This window comes from Mustela nigripes, chromosome 4 (genome assembly GCF_022355385.1).
Source record: "Mustela nigripes isolate SB6536 chromosome 4, MUSNIG.SB6536, whole genome shotgun sequence".
Classification (NCBI taxonomy): domain Eukaryota; kingdom Metazoa; phylum Chordata; class Mammalia; order Carnivora; family Mustelidae; genus Mustela; species Mustela nigripes.
In genome coordinates, this window is record NC_081560.1 from 111,857,458 (window position 1) to 111,877,756 (window position 20,299).

Here is a 20,299-nt window from a genome sequence, read left to right on the forward strand (position 1 = left end):
TCTCTGCTTGACTTATTTCACTCAGCATAATCTCTTCCAGTCCTGTTCCACGTTGCTACAAAAGTTGGGTATTCATCCTTTCTGATGGAGGCATCATACTCCATAGTATATATCGACCATATCTTCCTTATCCATTTTTCTGTTGAAGGGCATCTTGGCTCTTTCCACAGTTTGGAGATCATGGCCATTGCTGCTATGAACACTGGGGAACAGATGGCCCTTCTTTTCATTACATCTGTATCTTTGGGGTAAATACCCAGTAGTGCAATTGCAGGGTCATAGGGTAGCTCTGTTTTTAATTTTTTTTTCCAAATTCTTCAACTGGTGAATGATACTTCTGAAACCTCATACCTTATTCTAGGCTTCTTCATTAATTTTATACTGGAGTGTAAATAATCACAGAAGAAAGTCATATTTAAATAGTGCTTTTCTATAAATGAACTTGAGTGATTTCAACCATAGTGAACTGTATGTGCTTTTTTTTTTTTTTTACATAAGACCTATCTCCAAATTGTAATAGCTTCAGGACCTATAAACTGTGAATCCACCACTGGTTATATGAGTAAATTGGACATAAAATGAGACTCGCAGCAGTTCAGCATCTACCCCATGCCATGTCCCACTTCATGACATGGCACTACTGGATCTGAATTTGCGTGGGTCTGACCACACAGCTCTACTCTGTCTGGTGTGCAGGCTGAGAAGTCCAGCCCTTCCCTCCTGGCCTCAGTTTCCTCCTTCAGGAAGGAGGATATGTGCTTCACGGGATTTTAAAAGTAATTATTCACATAGTATCTCTAAAAACACCTACACAAGACTTGGCACATGGGTGGCTCTGAATACAGGACTGTTAGAAAGAATACAACACGTCACAAATTCCACTCCGCTCTCCAATTCGGGATCCATCTTATTCGGCAAGCCTTCTCTAAGCCTTTACTCTACATGCAAAGCACAGATGGGGGCGGGCGGATACAGAAGATTAATGGTCTCAAGAAGCTGTTAAAGTGGTTGGGGAAATAGATATTTAAACAAACAAGTATTAAAATATGCAAAAAGAATTAAATTTCTTCCATCTTTCTTACTGTTTCTCTTTATTTAATATCTTGCTCTTTTTCTCTCTAAGGAGTTATCTCCTACCCTGTGGTCTAAGGTTGAGTATGTTAGTTAATTAACAGCTCTACTCAGCCACAGAGCTGCCTTGGGTTACAACCTGAACGATATTTAAGGAGACTAAGTTGAAGCTGTGAAGGGAACAAAAATTGAACAAGGTTTTCGCGGATGTCACCATTCAAAGGCCCTCTGGGGAGGCAGTAGTTCCTTGAAATGAAGCCAAATTTAACTTAGCCAACAGTACCAGTTAAGAAGTTGGGGATAAAATATGCAATCGTGAACTCCTGTCTGAGACTAAGCATATAGAAAACTCGTTTACAACCTTTGCCCATTTGTAAAATTTGAACCACAGGACACAGAGAGACACGTCCACAGGACATGGACGGATCAGCTGGGGAACTGGGTCACTGGGGAGCAGCCTGGCCCAGAGGCCGGGACAAGTGGCTCCCACCCCCACTCCCAGTTCCTTGAGGGGTGGCGTGCAATCCTATGGGCAGGAAAGTAACACACACCTGGCTTGTGCCAGGCTCCAGGCTCTGCAACCTTGCACCAAACCTTGTGGAATGTCAACATAGTCAATAAAAACAACAGTGGATAATAGAACAGTAGAGAAAAATAGTAACGTTAACCTCGGAGGGCTAGTGGAGGCTTAAATGAGATCGAACAGGATGCAAGATCTGAGCTATAAATTCCAGAGTTCTTTAAACTCTTTCTTCTTCATATACATATAGTAAAATTTACGTTTCCTTTTTTTCTTTCTTTCTTTCTTTTTTTTTTTTTTTTTTTGTGTGTGTGTGTGTGTGTGTGTATAGCTCTAGGGGTTTTAATACCATGGATGGATTTTTGTAACCATCATCACAAACAGAATGAAGAACTGTCTCAATGCCTCTCCCAAGGAATTCCCTCCTGCTGCCCCTTTGTAGTCAGACCCTCCCCCAACCCTCTAGCCATGTCCCTAGAGGCCTGCCTTTTCTACAGTGTTAATTGAATTGAATCACACAGGATCAAGCCTTTTGTGTCTGTCTTCTTTGATTCAGCACAATGCATTGGAGATGCATCCGAGTTGTGCGCATTAATAATCCATCCTTTTCATTGCCATGTACTATTCCACTCCGTGGATGTCCAACCACTTGCTGCTATTCCCGTCACCCACGATTATGAATCGTGCTGCTATAAACATTCATTACACATTTCTGTGTGGGCAAAATTATTTCTCTAGGATAAATAAATATCTAGGAATAGAATCTCTGGGTCCCCGTGGCAACAGCATGTTTAAGTTTATGAGAAACTGACAAACTGTTCTCTAGAATGGCTCTGCCATTTACACGCACCAGCAATGGAGGAGCAATCTTGTTGCACTTCTTCTCAACACTTGACGTCGTCAGTATTTTTTACCCAGCCTTAAGAGGCACGCAATGTTAGTCACATTTTTTAAGAGAGAAACATTGATCCATGGATGTAAGATTGTAGGTAGTCATCTATTTTATAAAGTAAGAATGTTCAGGGAGGTTCAGTGGTTACAGCCTCTGCCTTCAGCTCAGGTCAAGATCGCAGGGTCCTGGGATGGAGCCCCGCATTGGGCTCTCTGCTCAGCGAGGAGCCTGCTTCCCCTATCCCCTGTCTGCCTCTCTGCCTACTTGTGATCTCTGTCTGTCAAATAAATAAATAAAATCTTTAAAAAATAAAAATTAAGAATTTCAGGATAGGTTGAGTTTACAAGAACCAGGTTTCTTCAATGACTAACCACCACCTTCAAAAAACCTTGACAACCCCAGCATGGCAAAGAGGTCTCTCATGGTCTGGCTTTTCCCCACTTCTTCAGCCTCACACTCTACCCTTCCCACTCTCGGACCCTTATTATTGGACCTATTATCGGACCTACTACTGGCCAGATCAATAATAATGTTCAGTGAGGTTAATTGAGTCCTTATTACAAGCCACGGGCCAAGCCCCGTGGATCCCACGTGTTATCTCATTTCAGCCTCTCACAGCTCTGTCTAATTACAGGAAGGTGGCCACATTCCTGTGACAAGAGAGGTGACACTGGTGCCTAGAGACATTGGAAGCCTTATCCAAAGTCATGCAGCAGCTATAGGGCAGGGCTGGGATCTGGTCCCTGGTCTCAGCATGTCCCAAACCTGCCTACTCCCCTGACCTCGGCGCCAAACTCTTCTCCAGCCTGGAGGCCTCCAGCACCTCGGCCCTCATCCACCTCCAAGCCACAGCCCATGCCTTGCCCTCTCTGTGAAGCGGTCCCAGGTCTTTCAGGACACACTTAGCTGTCCTCCTCTCTGTGCTCTCTTCACCTTTGTTTCTTTATTTCATCCCTCCCCACACGGAGTTCTGTTTGCTCTGCAGGCCTGCCTCCCCCACCCATGACCGCAAACTTCTCCAGACAGGATCCAGATCTTTCCACCCTTCTTTCCCGGTGCCTGGCACCCAGATGGTGCTCAACACCCGCTGAAGCGTTGAGTGCCAGGTAAGGCTTCGGGGCGACAGACCAGGCAGGTCCTGCGAGAACCAGTGTTTCCCCTGAGCCGACGTGTCCTGCAAACACCTCCATGTAAGGGCATCTTAGACTGAGTCAAATGCACAATCAAAAGAAGCCCGCTACACAGACTGAGATGGACTCCGACAGCCATCCCCATCAGCGTGTGGGTTATAACACGAAATAACAACAGAGACACACACCCAATGTTAATAGCTTTAGGCCCAAGAGGAAAACTGGAGTGGAAGAAAGAAGCCCTTTTCATATTCATGCTACCATTTTTTTCCTTGTTTACATAAGCATTGTGATTTTTTTTTCCTTCACTTATGTGTAACAGGACTATTAAAACTGTTTACCCCTCTCTTTCTAGCATTCTCAGTTAACAATGATCATTTTTAATAGTAAAAATAATTAAAATCAGTTCATTTGCCTGGAAATCACCTTAAGGGATGTGGACTAATTCAGTGCCTCTGGCAAGTCTGACCCAAACTATTCTAGATAGACGGTGTGCAGCCACCAGAGCTCAAACCCAAAGGCTGGGAAGAGACATCTCTCTGTACTGTTGGCTATCCATAAATATATGTTCAATAAATCAATTAATTTTTAAAGCTGAGGCATTCAATTATTAGATGGCAATAATCAGGTGTTTCATGGGCCACAGAATCTTCTCCAGTATTCCCAGGCAAGAAATTTGAAAACTATGGAGACCATAGGCATGTGTGAATGAATCCAAGATGTTCTTACCTGCTTTTCCTACCTATTGATAAATGTTTGTAAATTCTAAAGGCTTGAATACAGAAGTTTGGTCTGTCACAATTCAGGCAAAGAAACTTGGGGAAAAAGAAGGAAAGGGGGGCGCCTGGGTGGCTCAGTGGGAAAAACCTCTGCCTTTGGCTCAGGTCGTGGTCTCAGGGTCCTGGGATCGAGCCCTGCATTGGGCTCTCTGCTCAGCGGGGAGCCTGCTTCCCCCTCTCTCTCAGCCTGCCTCTCTGCCTACTTGTGATCTCTGTCTGTCTCTCTCTCTGTTAAATAAATAAAATATTAAAAAAAAAAAAGGAAGGGAGGGAGGGAGGGAAATGAAGGGGAATTTATACATAGAAATATGTTAATATTTCAGCTACGGCAACCTAGTTTGCTATTCCCAAGCCAGATTAAGAACCGCTGTCCTCCAGCATCAGCTCCCAAAACCATCTCTTCCAAGAATCACCTGCTTCAACGCTAACACAGATTTAGCCTTCTACAAGCTCCGTAAGAAACCTGCTACCCTGACTCATGGCCACCTCCTCACCTTCTCCCCATTCTTTCATCCAAGTTCAGAGGTAGAGAATTAAATACGATGTTATTCCCATCCATTAATGCAAATAAATAATTTTTTAAGCAAGGCAGAAAAAAGATCAGAAACAAGCCAGTGTCTTTATGGCAAATTTCTCTAACCAATGTTTTAGGGGACCCATCACAGCATGCTTAAGGGATGGGGTTTAAAAAAAAAAACTCACATGATTTAGGCACTGAGAACACAGAGGAGAATTTGCTTTGGAAGTCTCCCTTTCTATGTCCATATATGATGTAAAGTCAAAAGAATAGTGTGTTCCATGTTTGGTAATTAGAGGTAAACGGCTACACTCTGGGATAAGAGGAATCATGTCTTCCCCTTGTATTTGCACACAAGTGCCCTCGTACATCCTGCCCTGACAGCCAGGAGCTGTTTTATATATCTAACAGAACCTGGCAAGACAAGATGACCTTTCTAATTGTCGTTATGAGAAGCACAATTGCAACTAACTTTGAAACATATGGTAAACTTCATTATGCTAAAACAGAATAGCTTCTACTTTGAGGCTCATATGAATATTAATGTCAGAGCTCCTGAGAAAAATGTGCTCTAAATTTTATATTGTATAAACCCCTTTCAAGACCAGAGAGAGTGTTTATTTATAGTCTTCAGGCTTCTTCATAGACGCTATTACATATTCCACTCAACATGGCAAAACGGAATGAATAATCACAGAGCATTAAGGGAAGGATAATGATCACCTTCGCCATCTCAGGCTAAGCGCCAGGCAGGGGGAGAACAAAATGGCGCAAGGAGGACACGGATGTATGTATGGGAGGGTCTGTGGGTTCCGCAGCAAGAGTAGTTGAGACACAGATGTCACGGGAAGCCAGTTGTGGGGAGATGGTGGGGCGGAGTCACACACTTCATCCAGAGCACATGGAGACCGAGGGAAGTTCAGAGGGTCAGGGGGAGGGACAAGGTGAACTTAGAAGCAATGTAGGGAGTGGGTGCATGGGTGGATAAGGGCATGGGATATTCCAGAGGTGGAGGGAAGAAACCAGAAAAGCATGGGGAAGCCAATGGGAGCAGCAGAAAGCCGTGGGAAGACGTGGTCTGAGAGGCGGGAGCCGCTGATGCCCCATAGCTCCGACAGGCAAGAAGCTGCCTTCTTGAAGCCCAGATCATAGTAATTTACACATCATCCCCGGAAAAGGATCTGTGACTTAATACCCAACGCCGCCTTTTGTCTCAGGAGAGAAGGGGAGGGAGCCCTGGCCAACGCAACAGCTCTCTATGAAAAGCTGGTGACAGTGTAAAAGGTCATCCCATCTGACATTTTCCAGGACAGGGAGGCCCTTTTTCTGCCACGTCCTTTCCCTCTCTCCTTCAAACTGTCCTTTACCGGCCATAGACGCTCTCCCTCCGTCTGTGAATTAACAGTGTGGTTTGGAGGGAAAAATCCCTTACACTTAGAAAATATTTTTCTAATGGATCAATTTAAGAAAACAGAAAACTAAAAAAAAATGGGGGGGGGGTGCCTGGGTGGTGCACTCAGTAAAGCATCAGACTCTTGGTTTCCGCTCAGGTTGTGATGTCAAGGTCGTGAGGTCGAGCCCCATGTCAGGCTCCTTGTTCAGCACAGGTTCTGCTTTGAATTCTCTCTCTGCCTCTCCTGCTCGTGCTCGCTCTCTCTCGCTCTCTCTCTCTCCCCCACCAAATAAATAAATAAATCTTAAAAAAAAAAAGTCAAAGACGGTGAGGTACTACACATCAGCTGTATCACAAAGGAAAAGGAAGAAGGTGGGTAGGAAGCTGGACCCCCTCACAGTTTGTGTATTTTAATGGATGTAAACATGGAAAACAATGCTTCCCCCAGATGCATTGTAAAAAGTGAAGCCTATTCATTACGGTCCCAATTGCAGCAGTTCCCTAAATGTCGCCTGAGTTTTAAAGGCCAGGCCCAATGAATATTAATGCACAGAGTGGAGACAGACAGCCTTTCCTGGGGAAGACCTGTCTCTGTCGCTGTTTGTGACATTATTTGCACCTGGATGCCTTAAGAAGCTTCAGAATTTATCAGCTCAACATGGTATCATTGTTTGCAAAAATTTCTTCTCTTGCTCTGTTACTAATTATTATATGGGGTTAATTTCTTTTTTTTTTTTAAAGATTTTATTTATTAATTTGACAGAGAGAAATCACAAGTAGACGGAGAGGCAGCCAGAGAGAGAGAGAGGGAAGCAGGCTCTCTGCTGAGCAGAGAGCCCGATGCGGGACTCGATCCCAGGACCCTGAGATCATGACCTGAGCCGAAGGCAGTGGCTTAACCCACTGAGCCACCCAGGTGCCCACTAATTATTATATGGGGTTAATTTCACACATGTGCATACACACAAAGGAAAAAATTATAATAACCATATTATATTAAGATGAGGAAACCATCGAGTTCCCTTCCCTTCCCCCCAAGAATGGACAAAGTGCATGGATAAGAAACTGTGAAAAAAATTACAAAGGGACAAGAAGAAGCGAGGTCAGCCTTGCCAATGGTCAAACGTATGCAGAAACAAGGCATGAACTAAATACTCTCTAATTATTGTTGTTACCCTAATAATCTTTTAAGAAATGACAGCAAGTATGGGAACAGATGCATTGGTAGCATCAAGTAAACCGGTATAATTCTTCTGAGCGTCAGTTTGCAACATGTCCTCTGCCAGAAAGCAAATCATACTCTTTGGTCCAGTAATCCTGAACTGGCACTTCATCTTTAGAAAGGAATTCATAAAAAAGATCACAAAACACATCAAGATAAGGACTAAGCAAATCATGGTATATTGAGCCTTGGCATGTTAAAAAGACCATAAATAAGAAACTGGCATGCTCTGTCGCAGTGTGTGTGACGAGGAGCACGGCTCTGGAGCCGGAAGGTCTGAGTCTGAGTCCCACCCGACAACTCCCTTAGCTCACTGGGCCTCAATGTCAGCATCTGGAGAATGGGGTTGACAAATTTATTGCAACATACAGTTGCGAGGCTTGAGTGACATGATGCTTTCATTACTGCCACACAAGGCTAATGGCAGGGAGTGAATTCGCAGCATGCAAAAGGGGTGCGCATGCTTCAGACACTGGGGTGACACTAAAAATGAAACCAGGAGCTCCGTTATAGACACTGTATGATGGACCTTTTCTGTTCGGCTTTGAATATGTGTTTTATGCTTATGCTGTTTTGTGGAATAAATTTTAAAAAAAATTTAAACCACTAGAGTAACCCCAAGAATGTGATAAGCTTCACCTTCAGAGGATTCTTATATAATCCACAGGGGAAATCTCTTTGCCTCCAAAGGTCGATGCACTGCTCGGATTCCAGACCACTAGGGAATTGCAGGGTTCGGTGACCGTCTCAGGGCAGACGTGCAATCTGGTATTCAGCCCCTATTGCGCCTCAGTCGCTGGGGGGATGGGGTTTGGTGAAAGGCAAGCAGATATTTGCCAAATTCCAATTTCCTGTCTTGCCAATACAATTGGGACACACGGACCAAAGCCAAACGCTGGGTCACATACAGAGTTAAAGAAAAGCTCAAGACTGCAGTTCCCTTGCTGAGCAAGACCAGGTTTCCTCTCACTAAGGACCCCCTGAAATCACAGTCTATTTACTTTAGGTTCTTCTTAGTTAGGGAAGGGCGATACAGCATTTGGAGATACACGAAGTGTAAGCCAGCCACAGTGACACATACAAAAAGGGAGATCTTCAAATTAGACTAAAATAGCCAAAAGTTAAACATCATTTGGATAAATAAAAGGAGAATTAAAGGGGCACCTGGGTGGCTCAGTGGGTTAAAGCCTCTGCCTTCGGCTCAGGTCATGATCCCAGGATCCTGGGATGGAGCCCTGAGTCGGGCTCTCTGCTCAGCGGGGAGCCTGCTTCCTCCTCTCTCTCTGCCTGCCTCTCCGCCTACTTGTGATCTCTGTCTGTCAAATAAATAAATAAAATCTTTAAAAAAAAAAAAAAGGAAAACATAGAAAGGTTGGTTATAATTAAATCTCAAAGCAAAGTTTGCAACCAGTTGTTAATGAGTTATGAAGACTTTGGAAAGTATAATGTCAGGACAGAAACACAATTACATTCTGCAACTATGGGGGGCATGAAAAATACAAGCATATCTGGTTTATAAATTTTTGATACTGTCAAGTCAGTAGATCTTTAAGCAACTCTTGATGGTTTCTGCCATGCTATAAATATTAAACCGGTGCATTAGCTTAGGGTTGTCCGTGGTGATCTAGCCCTCCCCGATTGTCTAAAAATCTGAGGGAAAGCAGATGAGACAGGATGTCTATCCCCAAATACAAACGTATGGTGGGCCCCAGGCAGTCAACAGCAGGACAACAGAGCAATCATGGAAACACTGATGAGCACACCTCCTCTCTTTTACAAGAGCTACGAAAGCCCGAAAAATCAAATTAACAACAAATAATGGTCTCTCAAAAAAAGTATTCCCTCTTGGGTTGCTAAACATATGGCAGCTTCAAAGAAGAGGAAGTAGCCGGGGAAAATGGCAGGAGGCCATGACTCATGGTAATGTCGAGGAGGAAAAGAAGAGATTTCATACAAATTTAATCACTGGGAAAAATTGTGACAGCATAAAACATGTCACAGCACCAATAAAACTGAATTCCGGAAAACCTCGCAAAATTGGACTCAGCTGAAGGAAAAAAAAAAAAAACAGTCCTAGTTCCTGAAAGCCCTGAATTACAGAATAGGTTAAACATTTTATTTCAAGTGCAAAAACTCACTCAAAGAAGCTTAGAAAGAAAACCATCACATTCTGTAAGATGGATTCCTTGGGATCAACAGGCTGGCATAGCAGTAAATTCCTAGCAAACAGGGCTTATGGTAGCCAGAAACCCTGGAGAGTATGTCAACCTACTTATGAAGGCCTGTACTTACAAGAACACAGAGGAAAACACTGACATTTAAGCATTTTAGAACAGGAAGCAGAACGATCAATGGTTCTTTTAAAACATATCAAAACGTGGTTTGGAGTTGACCAATGTGTACCCAACTGAAGTGTGATAGTTCAATTTTTTCCCCTATTTTTGTAGAATGCAAGGCCCCTTCCATGACAAAGGATTTCAGTTTTAATACAAAATATGTTGTCATCATAACGGTGATAACCTCTAGGGCCTCCTACCGAGTGAAATGATCTATCTGGTATCAGGATGTTGCAGAGAGCAGGTCACTGTTTCAGGTAGGAAATACAGAAAGCATACTTAGAAATTTCAAAAGTGGAAAAAAAAAAAACACCCAACAGCAAATCACCTATCTTTTCAGGGTATGCAACATCCTCAAGAGATGATTTCCAGGAGGCTTTGTTTTCATGATCGTGACCAGGAGGGCAGGATTTAGGCGGGGTGGTGAGGCCAAGGGATGCATAGAGAAGTTCATGCTACAAGTCAAGTTCACAAGAATCGTGCAACTGCAGAGAAGAAGGAATCAAATCCGGGCTCCTACCCCGCCCCCGGCCACATGCCCTTGGACAGAGCCTCAGCCTCATCATCTATAAAACGGGAGACGGGGCTGGAGCTGGCCACACACTTTCCGGAGGATTAGGCAGCTATATAGGCATCATGACTCAGCTCAGGGCCTGGCGCAAAGGAAGGGCTTGAGAACAAAAAGAAAAGGAATCCGCGTCTGTTACTGAAGAGAACGTGACAACATACAGGGGATCACTCCCTCCTCTGCGAGAACGTGGTAGACCCGCAGCACCCAGAGTTAATCTGTGCGTGCAGCAAGGGGTGCGGTAGGTACATGCTGGACGTCTACAGTGAAAGAGCAGGGGGGGAAGCTTACGAGGACTCATTGTTAAGCCTCTAAGGATCTGTATGAAGTCACAGGAACGCCTACATGAACACCTTCGCATTGAGTCCTACAAGTACTGAGCTCTAATAGTCATAATAAGAACGATACGTTTTCAAGTCCTAACATAAGGTTGAAGTCATTCAGTTAAATGAGGGGGCCACTGCTCCCACCTGGGGACATTTAAAATCGAGGGCAGGAGGAAGAGTCTCACAAAAGACAATGACCCAGACGTGACGCACTCTGCCGTCCACGGTAGGGCCTCTCGCAACAGATCAGCCCTCACCCAACCACAGCCAACAGACGCTCCTCAGGGATTGTGGCCTTCCCACTAACCACTGTACTTAGCTTAATCTTCAGGAGGGGACATGTGAGCGTGAGTGTGTGTGTGTGTGTGTGTCCATCCACAGGCAAGGGTGAACCAATGTCATTGAAAGCCCAGAATCCCGATGAAATCAAGAAAGACTAGGAAGGACGCTGTTTCCAAGAATGATCCACAAAAATGTCAGAGTCACACGCACGTCCCATCACACCGAATCCTGTTCCCCACTCCAAACCAATCAGCACAAAAAAAATGGGTACAGCGGCTGGGTAGGAAATACAATTGAAATCATCACTGCCTTCCCAGCTAGGGGTTGTGGGACTGAAGTGTTGGGAAGGGAGTAGAGAAAGCAAACGAGGAGACAGGCGGAAAAGAAAGTAACAAGGAAGGACTTCTCGAGTTCACCGGAAATGGCAGAGAGCAAAGGAATGGACTAAGTCTAGGGGCAACTGTGGGAACGTGAGACCAGAGGGACTAGTAAAGGGAGCCTCAGGGACTGTCTGATTTACTCTGGACCACGAAGGCCTCCCACAGAGGCTGGCATACTGTAAGTGCTCAATAAATGCTCCGAGAAATGACGCATGGGTACAGGATGGTGCTGCGTTGTACGTGAAGCGACTGAGGAGCACGGAAGATACAGTGCCTTGGTCAAGGTCAGTCATTCGTCAAGCCTCACGTGGTGACACCTCTCCATGTCAGGAGTGGCACAGAGGACAAACAAGCAACCAAAGGGAGAGGAAACTAAGGCCTCCTATGTCTGAGCACAGGCTTTTTACACTGCTGGGAAGCAGCCTCCCAAAGGATATCCCAATTTTTTGATAAGAGAGGGAGGAAGTTTACTGTCAATGTCAAGTGCAGAAATTGGCAGGCAAAACGGGTGGCAGAGAAATAACCACACTGACAGAGAGGCAAGGATATAACCAGAAAAGAAAAAAAAAAGGAGAGAAACTTAATATGCAAATATATATTTAACTGATAATAATAGTAATAATAATTTTATCAGTAAGATTCATCAGTGATAAATAGAAATGTAGAAGTTCAGTCCATGGAAAAACCTGAGAAAGATTATGGCATTTTTTTTTAAAGGAGTTCTTCTTCCCTAGTTCGTATTGTCTATGTTCTCAAAATTAAACAAAGATTTCTAATTTAAGAAAAGCAGATGCAAATAGCATATTCTTCATGTAACAATCTAAGTTCTGCCACATACAGAACCCGCAACACCCCTCTAGTTCCAGGACAAACAGCACGGTCCTCAGTCATCAAGAGCTCGATCACTGTTCTGGTCTCAAGAGAGCAAAGTCTCCTATGACACAGACCTTCCTCAAAGCTCAGAGGGAAGAAGGGACCTTCAGTGAATATTCCACATCCCTATTCTCATGTTTGAATCATGTCAGATTACTGGAAGTTTCCATACTTACACATAATTAGCCCAAGCCCTTACTAATTCATCCCCATGGTATTATTATCATTTCATGTGTTTCTCAAAAATTGGGGAGATTTTAGAATGGCTCCTTTCCAAATCCTTTTTGCCAAAACACTGAGTCAGAATTTTTGTGGAAAAATATGTACACACCCACACATCTAAGATATGTATACATTTCAGTCTCCCCATGAGCCCCTGCTTGGAAGGCACCCCCTTTTCCAGGCAGGGAAACATGGAGAGCGTTTGTGCATCTGTTATGAATCTGTCCGTGAGGACTTCCCAGTATGCTCTCAAAAAAAAAAAAAAAAAAAAAAGCCTTCCAGGAGCACCTGGGTGGCTCAGATAAGCATCCGACTCTCAATTTCTGCTCAGGTCATGATTTCAGGGTTGTGAGATCAAGCCCTGCGTCTGGGACTTGAGATTCTTTTTCTCTCTCTTCCCCTCTGACCATCCCCTCCCCCATTCACACATGCTCTCTCTCTCTCTCTCTCAAAAAAAAAAATGCCTTTAAGAATTTAACACCACTCCACATTCCTGAAAACTTTGTGCTTTTAGCTGCTTTTGAGGAAGATGGATGACGCTTCAGTTGTCTTTTTCGCTCTGGTTCCTGGGAAGCTCATTATCACATGTTCTCAGCTAGAATAATCAACACTTGTCATTGACTTTTCTTCCATCTCAACTTCCAAATTCTATTTTTGTTTGTTAATTGTGCTGTTTACATCTCCGTTTCCTCCCCATACACACACACACACTCACACACACACACACACACAAGGCATGCAAATTCTATTCTTCTGTTCTAATTTTTCTTGAAAGTTTCCTCTAAAACATCTGATAGACGTGGAACAGGAATTGTTGCCTACACATGCAGATCGTGCAAAGCACAGGATCTCTAAACTGAAGGTCTTTTCATAGTGGGGGAGGTGACTTCTGAAAGAAGTGTCACCTGTGGACTTTCAGAGTTAAAGGAATGCATGTCTCACTAGAGAATGTCCTACTTCCTTTCATCAGCTCTTTCAAGCTCAAAAGTTAGGGGGTAACCCAAAGGTCAGGTCAGGATGGCATCAGCATGGGCCTATAGCCTTTCTAATCTAAAGCAAAAGGCAGGTATAGCAGTTTTCTCTTATGCACAGAGGATGTTTCCAAACCCTCATGGATGCCTGAAACCACAGAGTACTGAGCCCTATGTATTCTGTGTTCTTTATTATACATATAAACCTATGACAAGGTTTAACTTTCAAATTAGGCACAAGAAGGGATGAACAACAATCACCAGTGATAAAATACAAGAATTACACTGCGAGAAAGCTTTCGTGAAGCTGGTCTTGCTCCGTCTTTCAAAATACCCTGTACTATACTCACCCCTCTTGTGATGGTGTGAGAGGGTACAATGCCTACATGATGGGAAGAAGTGAGGTGAGTGACATAGGCGCTGTGACGCGGCATCAGGCTGCTAGCGACCTTTACAGGATTCATTGGGCACCATCCTCCCGATGGGGGTCGATGGTAGGCAACCGAGACTGCAGAAAGCGAACTGTGGATAATGGGGAAGTACCGAACTAGCCCCAAACCATAACTGAAAAATGGACCCCCTCCAACTTTATTACACTTAAAAACTGCTCCTTGTCTGCCCTGTTCTTACTCACTAAAAGGCAAATGAGTTCAAGCTGAACACAGATAGCCATCACTCCCAGTAAAAATGAAATCCTGCCATTGGAAAGCCGCACAGAGAATCCCTTTACGTACATTACGGAGCCTCTACACGAATTCCTGACAGCTCAGTGGGCCACAGACCCTGCCAGATTTTTGAGCTACATCTGCAGTATCTTTTCTATTCAGGCAGCTGGCATAAAGTGGGAAACTTCATTAACATGCTAATGATGTCCTATTTAAAATTCTAGCCCTGATTATTCTGTGATTAAATCTCTCCCCTTGACGTCTGCTTCCTTTATATCTGAGTTATATTGCGAAATCAACAATATTAATGAAGTACAATACAGATTACCAACGTATACACAAGAGATGGAAGAAGTGATATATTTCTCAGGGTTGTCTTTTTGCTGAAAAACAGATAGAGCAAACTAAAAAAGTTACTGGCTGTTGGTGTTTTTTTTAATCCCAGCCTCCCTTAAAAAAATTGAAATCCACAATAATTAAAGGTTTATAGTTAATCTCCATAATTCAGGGGTTGAAAGCTTTTCATTCTCTTTCACTGTGCTTAAAGTTGCTCAATTCCAACGTGTCCTCCTGAAGTCTTACAGAGAGCTGATACAGGTTGAAACACACCCCCTTCTGCCTCTTCACAGAGGCTGTGTGTCACTGTGACAAAGTCAATGGATTCAGTGATGATTTCTGTCTTCCTTTGCCCTTGATTGCTCTGGCACATTTTGGGACTTTTTCATCATTTTTTTCTGTCTGTTGACACCCCAATACGAATATCCCACTCAGATGACTCAAGCATCTTCCACAAAAGACAATCAAACTTACCTCTGGTCTCACGAAATTAGAAAATGAATTTGAAGAATTAAAAAAGAAGAAAAAGAAGATCCAAGGTCTGGGTCTGTAATTCAAAGTAGAGGAGTAGAGGAACAATATGGAAATAAAGGAATGTTTCGTTTTTAACAACTGGTCCCAGATGTTATATTTGCTATTTTCAAAGACACCATGCTGGACACTGTGACAAAACAAACAAAACATAAGGACAGTGCTGTTCCTTGATCTCAACTGAGCCAGCCACAGAAGAGGTAATAATGCTGTAAATGATCAACAAAGCACCTCCCATTGGTAAGAGTTCTCTGTATAAGAGATACTGCTAACTGCTTCCCAAAACTACAAATCTCTCCTTCCACTATGGAACCAGAACCCTGGCTGCACTTGGATATATGTGTGGCTGGGTCCGCCGTCTTTGACCAAATGTCACCTGTCGAAGGACACAGATGAACACAGGAGAAGGGGGGGGTGGGTCGCTGTCCATCATGGAGTTGCCTGTCCATTCCCAAATTACCTTCTTCCCATGTGCCACAATCTGCAACTATTGCTGGAAACCAAAATCGGGGGGGAGGGTTAATAATTTTTATTTCTTTTTTTTTCTTTTCAGTGTTCCAGAATTCGTTGTTTATGCACCATAGACAAAATGGATGCATTCCTGGAAACCTATCAACTTCCAAAACTGGATCAGGGAGAAATTGACAACCTGAATAGACTGATATCTAGTGACAAGATTGAAGCAGTGATCAAAAACCTCCCAAAAACCAAGAGCCCAGGACCTGACACATTCCCTGGGGAATTCTACCAAACTTTCTTTTTTTTTTTTTTTTTTTAAAGATTTTATTTATTTATTTGTCAGAGAGAGAGGAGCGAGAGCCAGCACAGGCAGACAGAGTGGCAGGCAGAGGCAGAGGGAGAAGCAGGCTCCCTGCGGAGCAAGGAGCCCGATGTGGGACTCGATCCCAGGATGCTGGGATCATGACCTGAGCCGAAGGCAGTTGCTTAACCAACTGAGCCACCCAGGCGTCCCTCTACCAAACTTTCAAAGAAGAAATAACACCTATTCTCCTGAAGCTGTTTCAAAAAATTGAAGCAGAAGGAAAACTTCCAGACTCTTTTTATGAAGCCAGCATTACCCTGATCCCCAAACCAGGCAAAGACCCCACCAAAAAGGAGAATTTCAGACCAAAACCCCCGATGACTATGGATGGTAAGATTCTCAACAAGATCCTAGCAAACAGGATCCAACAGCACATTAAAAAGATTATCCACCACGACCAGGCTGGATTCATCCCTGGGATGCAAGGGTGGTTCAACATTTGCAAATCAATCAGTGTGATAGAACAAATCAATAAGAGAAGAGAGAAGAAACACATGGTCCTCTCAATTGATGCAGAAAAAGCATCTGACAAGATACAGCATCCGTTTCTGATTAAAACTCTTCAAAGTGTAGGGATAGAGGGAATATTCCTCAGTTTCATAAAATCCATCTATGAAAAACCACAGTGAATATCATCCTCAATGAGAAAAGCTGACGGCCTTCCCTTTGAGATCAGGAACAAGACAAGGATGCCCACTCTCCCCACTCTTGTTCAACATAGTATTAGAAGTCCTAGCAACAGAAATCAGACAACAAAGAGATATAAAAGGTATTCAATTGGCAAAGAAGAAGTCAAACTCTCTCTCTTCGCAGATGACATGATACTTTATACGGAAAACCCAAAAGACTCCTACCCCAAACTACTAGAACTCATACAGTAATTCAGTAATGTGGCAGGATAAAAAAATCAATGCACAAAAAAACAGTTGCTTTCTTATACACTAACAAAATCTGGTTATTTTTAAAGAATTCTACATACTGCTTATTTCTTAAACAGTTTTATTTTAAAACATTTTATCTAAGAACAAGAAGAGTCAGCTCATGGCACATACATGTATGGACATACTACTCCTTTGTATTTGGTCTACATTTAAAGCTCTACATTTAGAGCTCCCTCTAAATCTTTAACTCTCAAAAGCCAACAAATGGCAGACTATGGACTTTGGCCTAGTTTTACTGCATTCCAAAAGATAAAAAGCTTTAATCTACTAAGGAATTCGTTATTTATTTATTTATGTACATATTTATTTATCTCCCATTACTCTCATCAACCCAAGATTATTAACTTGGTTGACCTGAGGCCAAGTCACCTCAGATTGGTTAAGAATTACCGTCAGCTTAAAGCACAGGGAAAAGGGTAGCTGATCAGCAAAATCCAAGTCTAAGACATAAAGAACGCACTCGCCACAGTAACGAGCCGTCTGCAGCTTACAATCACTGGTGGTAACAATCTCTCATCCCATTTGTTTATGTTTTATTCATCATTTTGGAAATACTTAGTAAAGTGACAAGGATGAGATTCAAAAAATACTACATAGCTCTTTTTTTTTCTTTTTAAGAGATATTTATGGCTTTCAAGAGCTCAACTGAAGCTGGACTAAATTTGCTGGACTAAATTTGTCCAAATTGGTTGACATATTCTTTATTCTTAGATACTATGGATTCCCCCATATTGAGCCAAAAGTTATATAATGAAAACAAGAGAAATTTCATAGTGTTTATTGTTTATACATTTTAAAAAGTCTATAGCTAAAATTCATTTAAAATATCCAATGATTTTTGCTATCGTGACTTCATAAAGCACAGCATCCTATCTTAGGAAAAAGTGTTGTTATCCCTCAATACCCTAGTTACATAGTCAGACTCAAATGTAGAGTCTCTACATATTTGGCAAAAAAGAAGCCTTGACCTACAGAAGGGGGGAAAGAAAGATAAGAAGCCCTCGGTTGTCTAGCCAGGTTAGGCCTGCCCATTGCGAAGGAGACACAACCACTTGTAACATTTTGAACCGTTCTAAACAACCGAACATCCCATCTGTGATTCAAATAACTGAAACCTCTTTTTACAATTGAGTAAGCCTTTCAAACAAAATTTATTCATAGTGAAAAGACACCTAATTTCTGCTAACTAATTTCATATTTCTTTATTTGGTTTTGAATACTAATCTTCATTTACTCCAATCTGTGGAGTATTTTCGAATAGCCATATTTCAACTGTGGCTACCTAACAACCCATTCTTTTCTTATTTCTTTTTAAATAAGAATGCTTTGTAAATATAATTATTTATTAGTAGATCGGTCTTTCATTTTCCTAGTAAACAGCATTTATTACGGACCATGATATTCTACTTATGACCTCTAGCCTCTAGCAGCTTCTACTTCTAGAAGAAATGCAAGAAGGCAGACACACACACGTGCACACACACCTTAAAAATCTGTGTAAGTTACCCCATTTACTCTGTATCACTCAATCAGCCTATGAGCTGGATATTCTTCTCATTTTACCAGTTTTTAAAAAAACGGGTTCTAGCATCTAACATATTTTAAGTCTGCATTTATTTCTCAGGATTGCTTTCTTCAGATTAGAAACTGAATCACTGTAAATTCTTTACACTTTTTTTTTTTTTAAAGAAATAAGTTTTCACTTTATCAGTTCAGACTGAACTAAGACTTGTCCCTCAGGGAGCAATCCTCAAGGTGACCCCAGCCACAATGGGAACAGAAAAGAACGCCAGAGTAAGGTAAGCGCTCCGACAGCCAGAGACTTCGGTCAAGGCAGCATTGGCCGCTCTCGTGTCACTCTTCCTGGAGAAAGAAGCTCTCAGGAAAAGCTCACACACAGAAGAGCCACTTCATGGTCTTCATTCCGTTTTCTGAGTCAGCCGGCTCTCGTCTGTGATTGTGCAAGCCAGAAGACGGAGCCAAGGAACTAAAGGAACATAACTGTCGAACAGAGAATATTCTCAAGCCCTGTGCCAAAGGAAAGATTGCTCTAAATGATCGCAAGGCTATTAGCACATGGAGGGTAGAGGAGGGGACAAAAGACAGCAAAGACAACGCATGTGGATAGTGAAACAAAAGCCGACAGGTAATTCTACCCCATTTGCCAAGGTTCTTGCCAAAAAACAAAATCCTCCAGGAAGAGTGTCCCATGCTCCAGGATGCCCTTCACAGTGATCTCACACGGGGCCCAGAACATCCCGCCGGGCCACACAGGACCATCAACAGCGTGAATATTTCACCGGGCCACGGTTGTGACTGCTTACCGTAGGCGGTCTCCCCCTCGTCCAGCTGTCTTCTCAGTCTGCTGTAATCTTCCTTCACACCACCCAGCTTTTGGACATTCCTGGAACTCAGTGCCCGAAGCTTGTCCAGGAGTCCCTCCAGCGCTTCCCTTTCTGATGTTAATGATCTAATCTCCTCAGTGAGCTCCTTGGCTGTAGAGAAATGGTTTCCTGTAGCACATTGCAAGAGAGAAGGAGGGAAAACAAGTTTGACAGCATCCCCACACATGGAAGATTTAGCAGCAGCGAGTGTGCACCGGCAGTATGGAGAAAGAGGGCTGAGCTTTGCAAAGGCATCCAACTGCAGGGATAGCCTTCCGTGGGAAAAAAACACTGACTGTTCCGCAGTGTCTCTTTATCACCTTATTTTTTTTTAAAGATTTTACTTATTTATTTGACAGACAAATCACAAGGAAGCAGAGAGGCAGGCAGAGAGAGAGAAAGGGGGAAGCAGGCTCCCTGCTGAGCAGAGAGCCCGATGTGGGGCTCAATCCCAGAACCCTGAGATCATGACCTGAGCCGAAGGCAGCGGCTTAACCCACTGAGCCACCCAGGCGCCCCTATCACCTTATTTTTGTTAGGTCTGTTTCAAAGCTTCCATTAGTCAGTTCATGTCCTTGTGAAGCACAATGACACAAAAACATCCAAGTGAAATCCAGGGAAACACATGGTATGACCCCATTCAAATATCCCAATGTCAAGGAGGTGAAATATTACAGCAGAATGGAAAGGGACTAGCCATTGGAGTCAGGCTAGACCGAAATTCAAATCCTAGCCCTCCTATTACTCAACCTGCATGACCTTGAGCAAAGAAATTAACAGGGCAAACTTCTTATAAAATACGGTTGTAGAAACACCTGCATCACAGGTGGCTTCAAGAATAAATACGATATTCCATAAAGCACTAAGCAAAATACGTCATGTGTTGTGTCTAGCAAGGTTGTAGGATACAAGGGCAATATACAAAAAGCAATTGTATTCTTAAATATCAACAGCAAATAAGTAGAAGATGTTTTTTTAAAATACTATTACAAGATATTTTAAGCTCAAAATACTTAAGGATAAATTTAAAGAAACATGTGCAAGACCTCCACACACAAAACCATTTTAAAAACTTCTGGGAGAGGGGCGCCTGGGTGGCTCAGTGGGTTAAGCCGCTAATATTTTATTTTATTTTCT

The 20,299-nt window shown here is 42.9% G+C and overlaps 1 protein-coding gene across 3 annotated transcripts in view; it reads right to left on the reverse strand.

Annotated features, from left to right (window-relative positions):
* DISC1 (DISC1 scaffold protein) overlaps positions 1-20,299 on the reverse strand; it is a 379,073-nt gene that overhangs the window by 177,573 nt on the left and 181,201 nt on the right. The window contains exons 9-10 of one of the 3 annotated variants that reach the window (XM_059397316.1): positions 19,103-19,291; positions 17,764-18,779 (exon numbers count right to left, since the gene is read on the reverse strand). In XM_059397316.1, coding sequence (XP_059253299.1) covers positions 18,766-18,779; positions 19,103-19,291 — 203 coding nt within the window. In that variant the 3' untranslated portion in view covers positions 17,764-18,765. Of the gene's footprint in view, positions 1-17,763; positions 18,807-19,102; positions 19,292-20,299 lie in introns of those variants that run through there. The other 2 variants (XM_059397315.1, XM_059397318.1) reach the window with 2 other exon arrangements.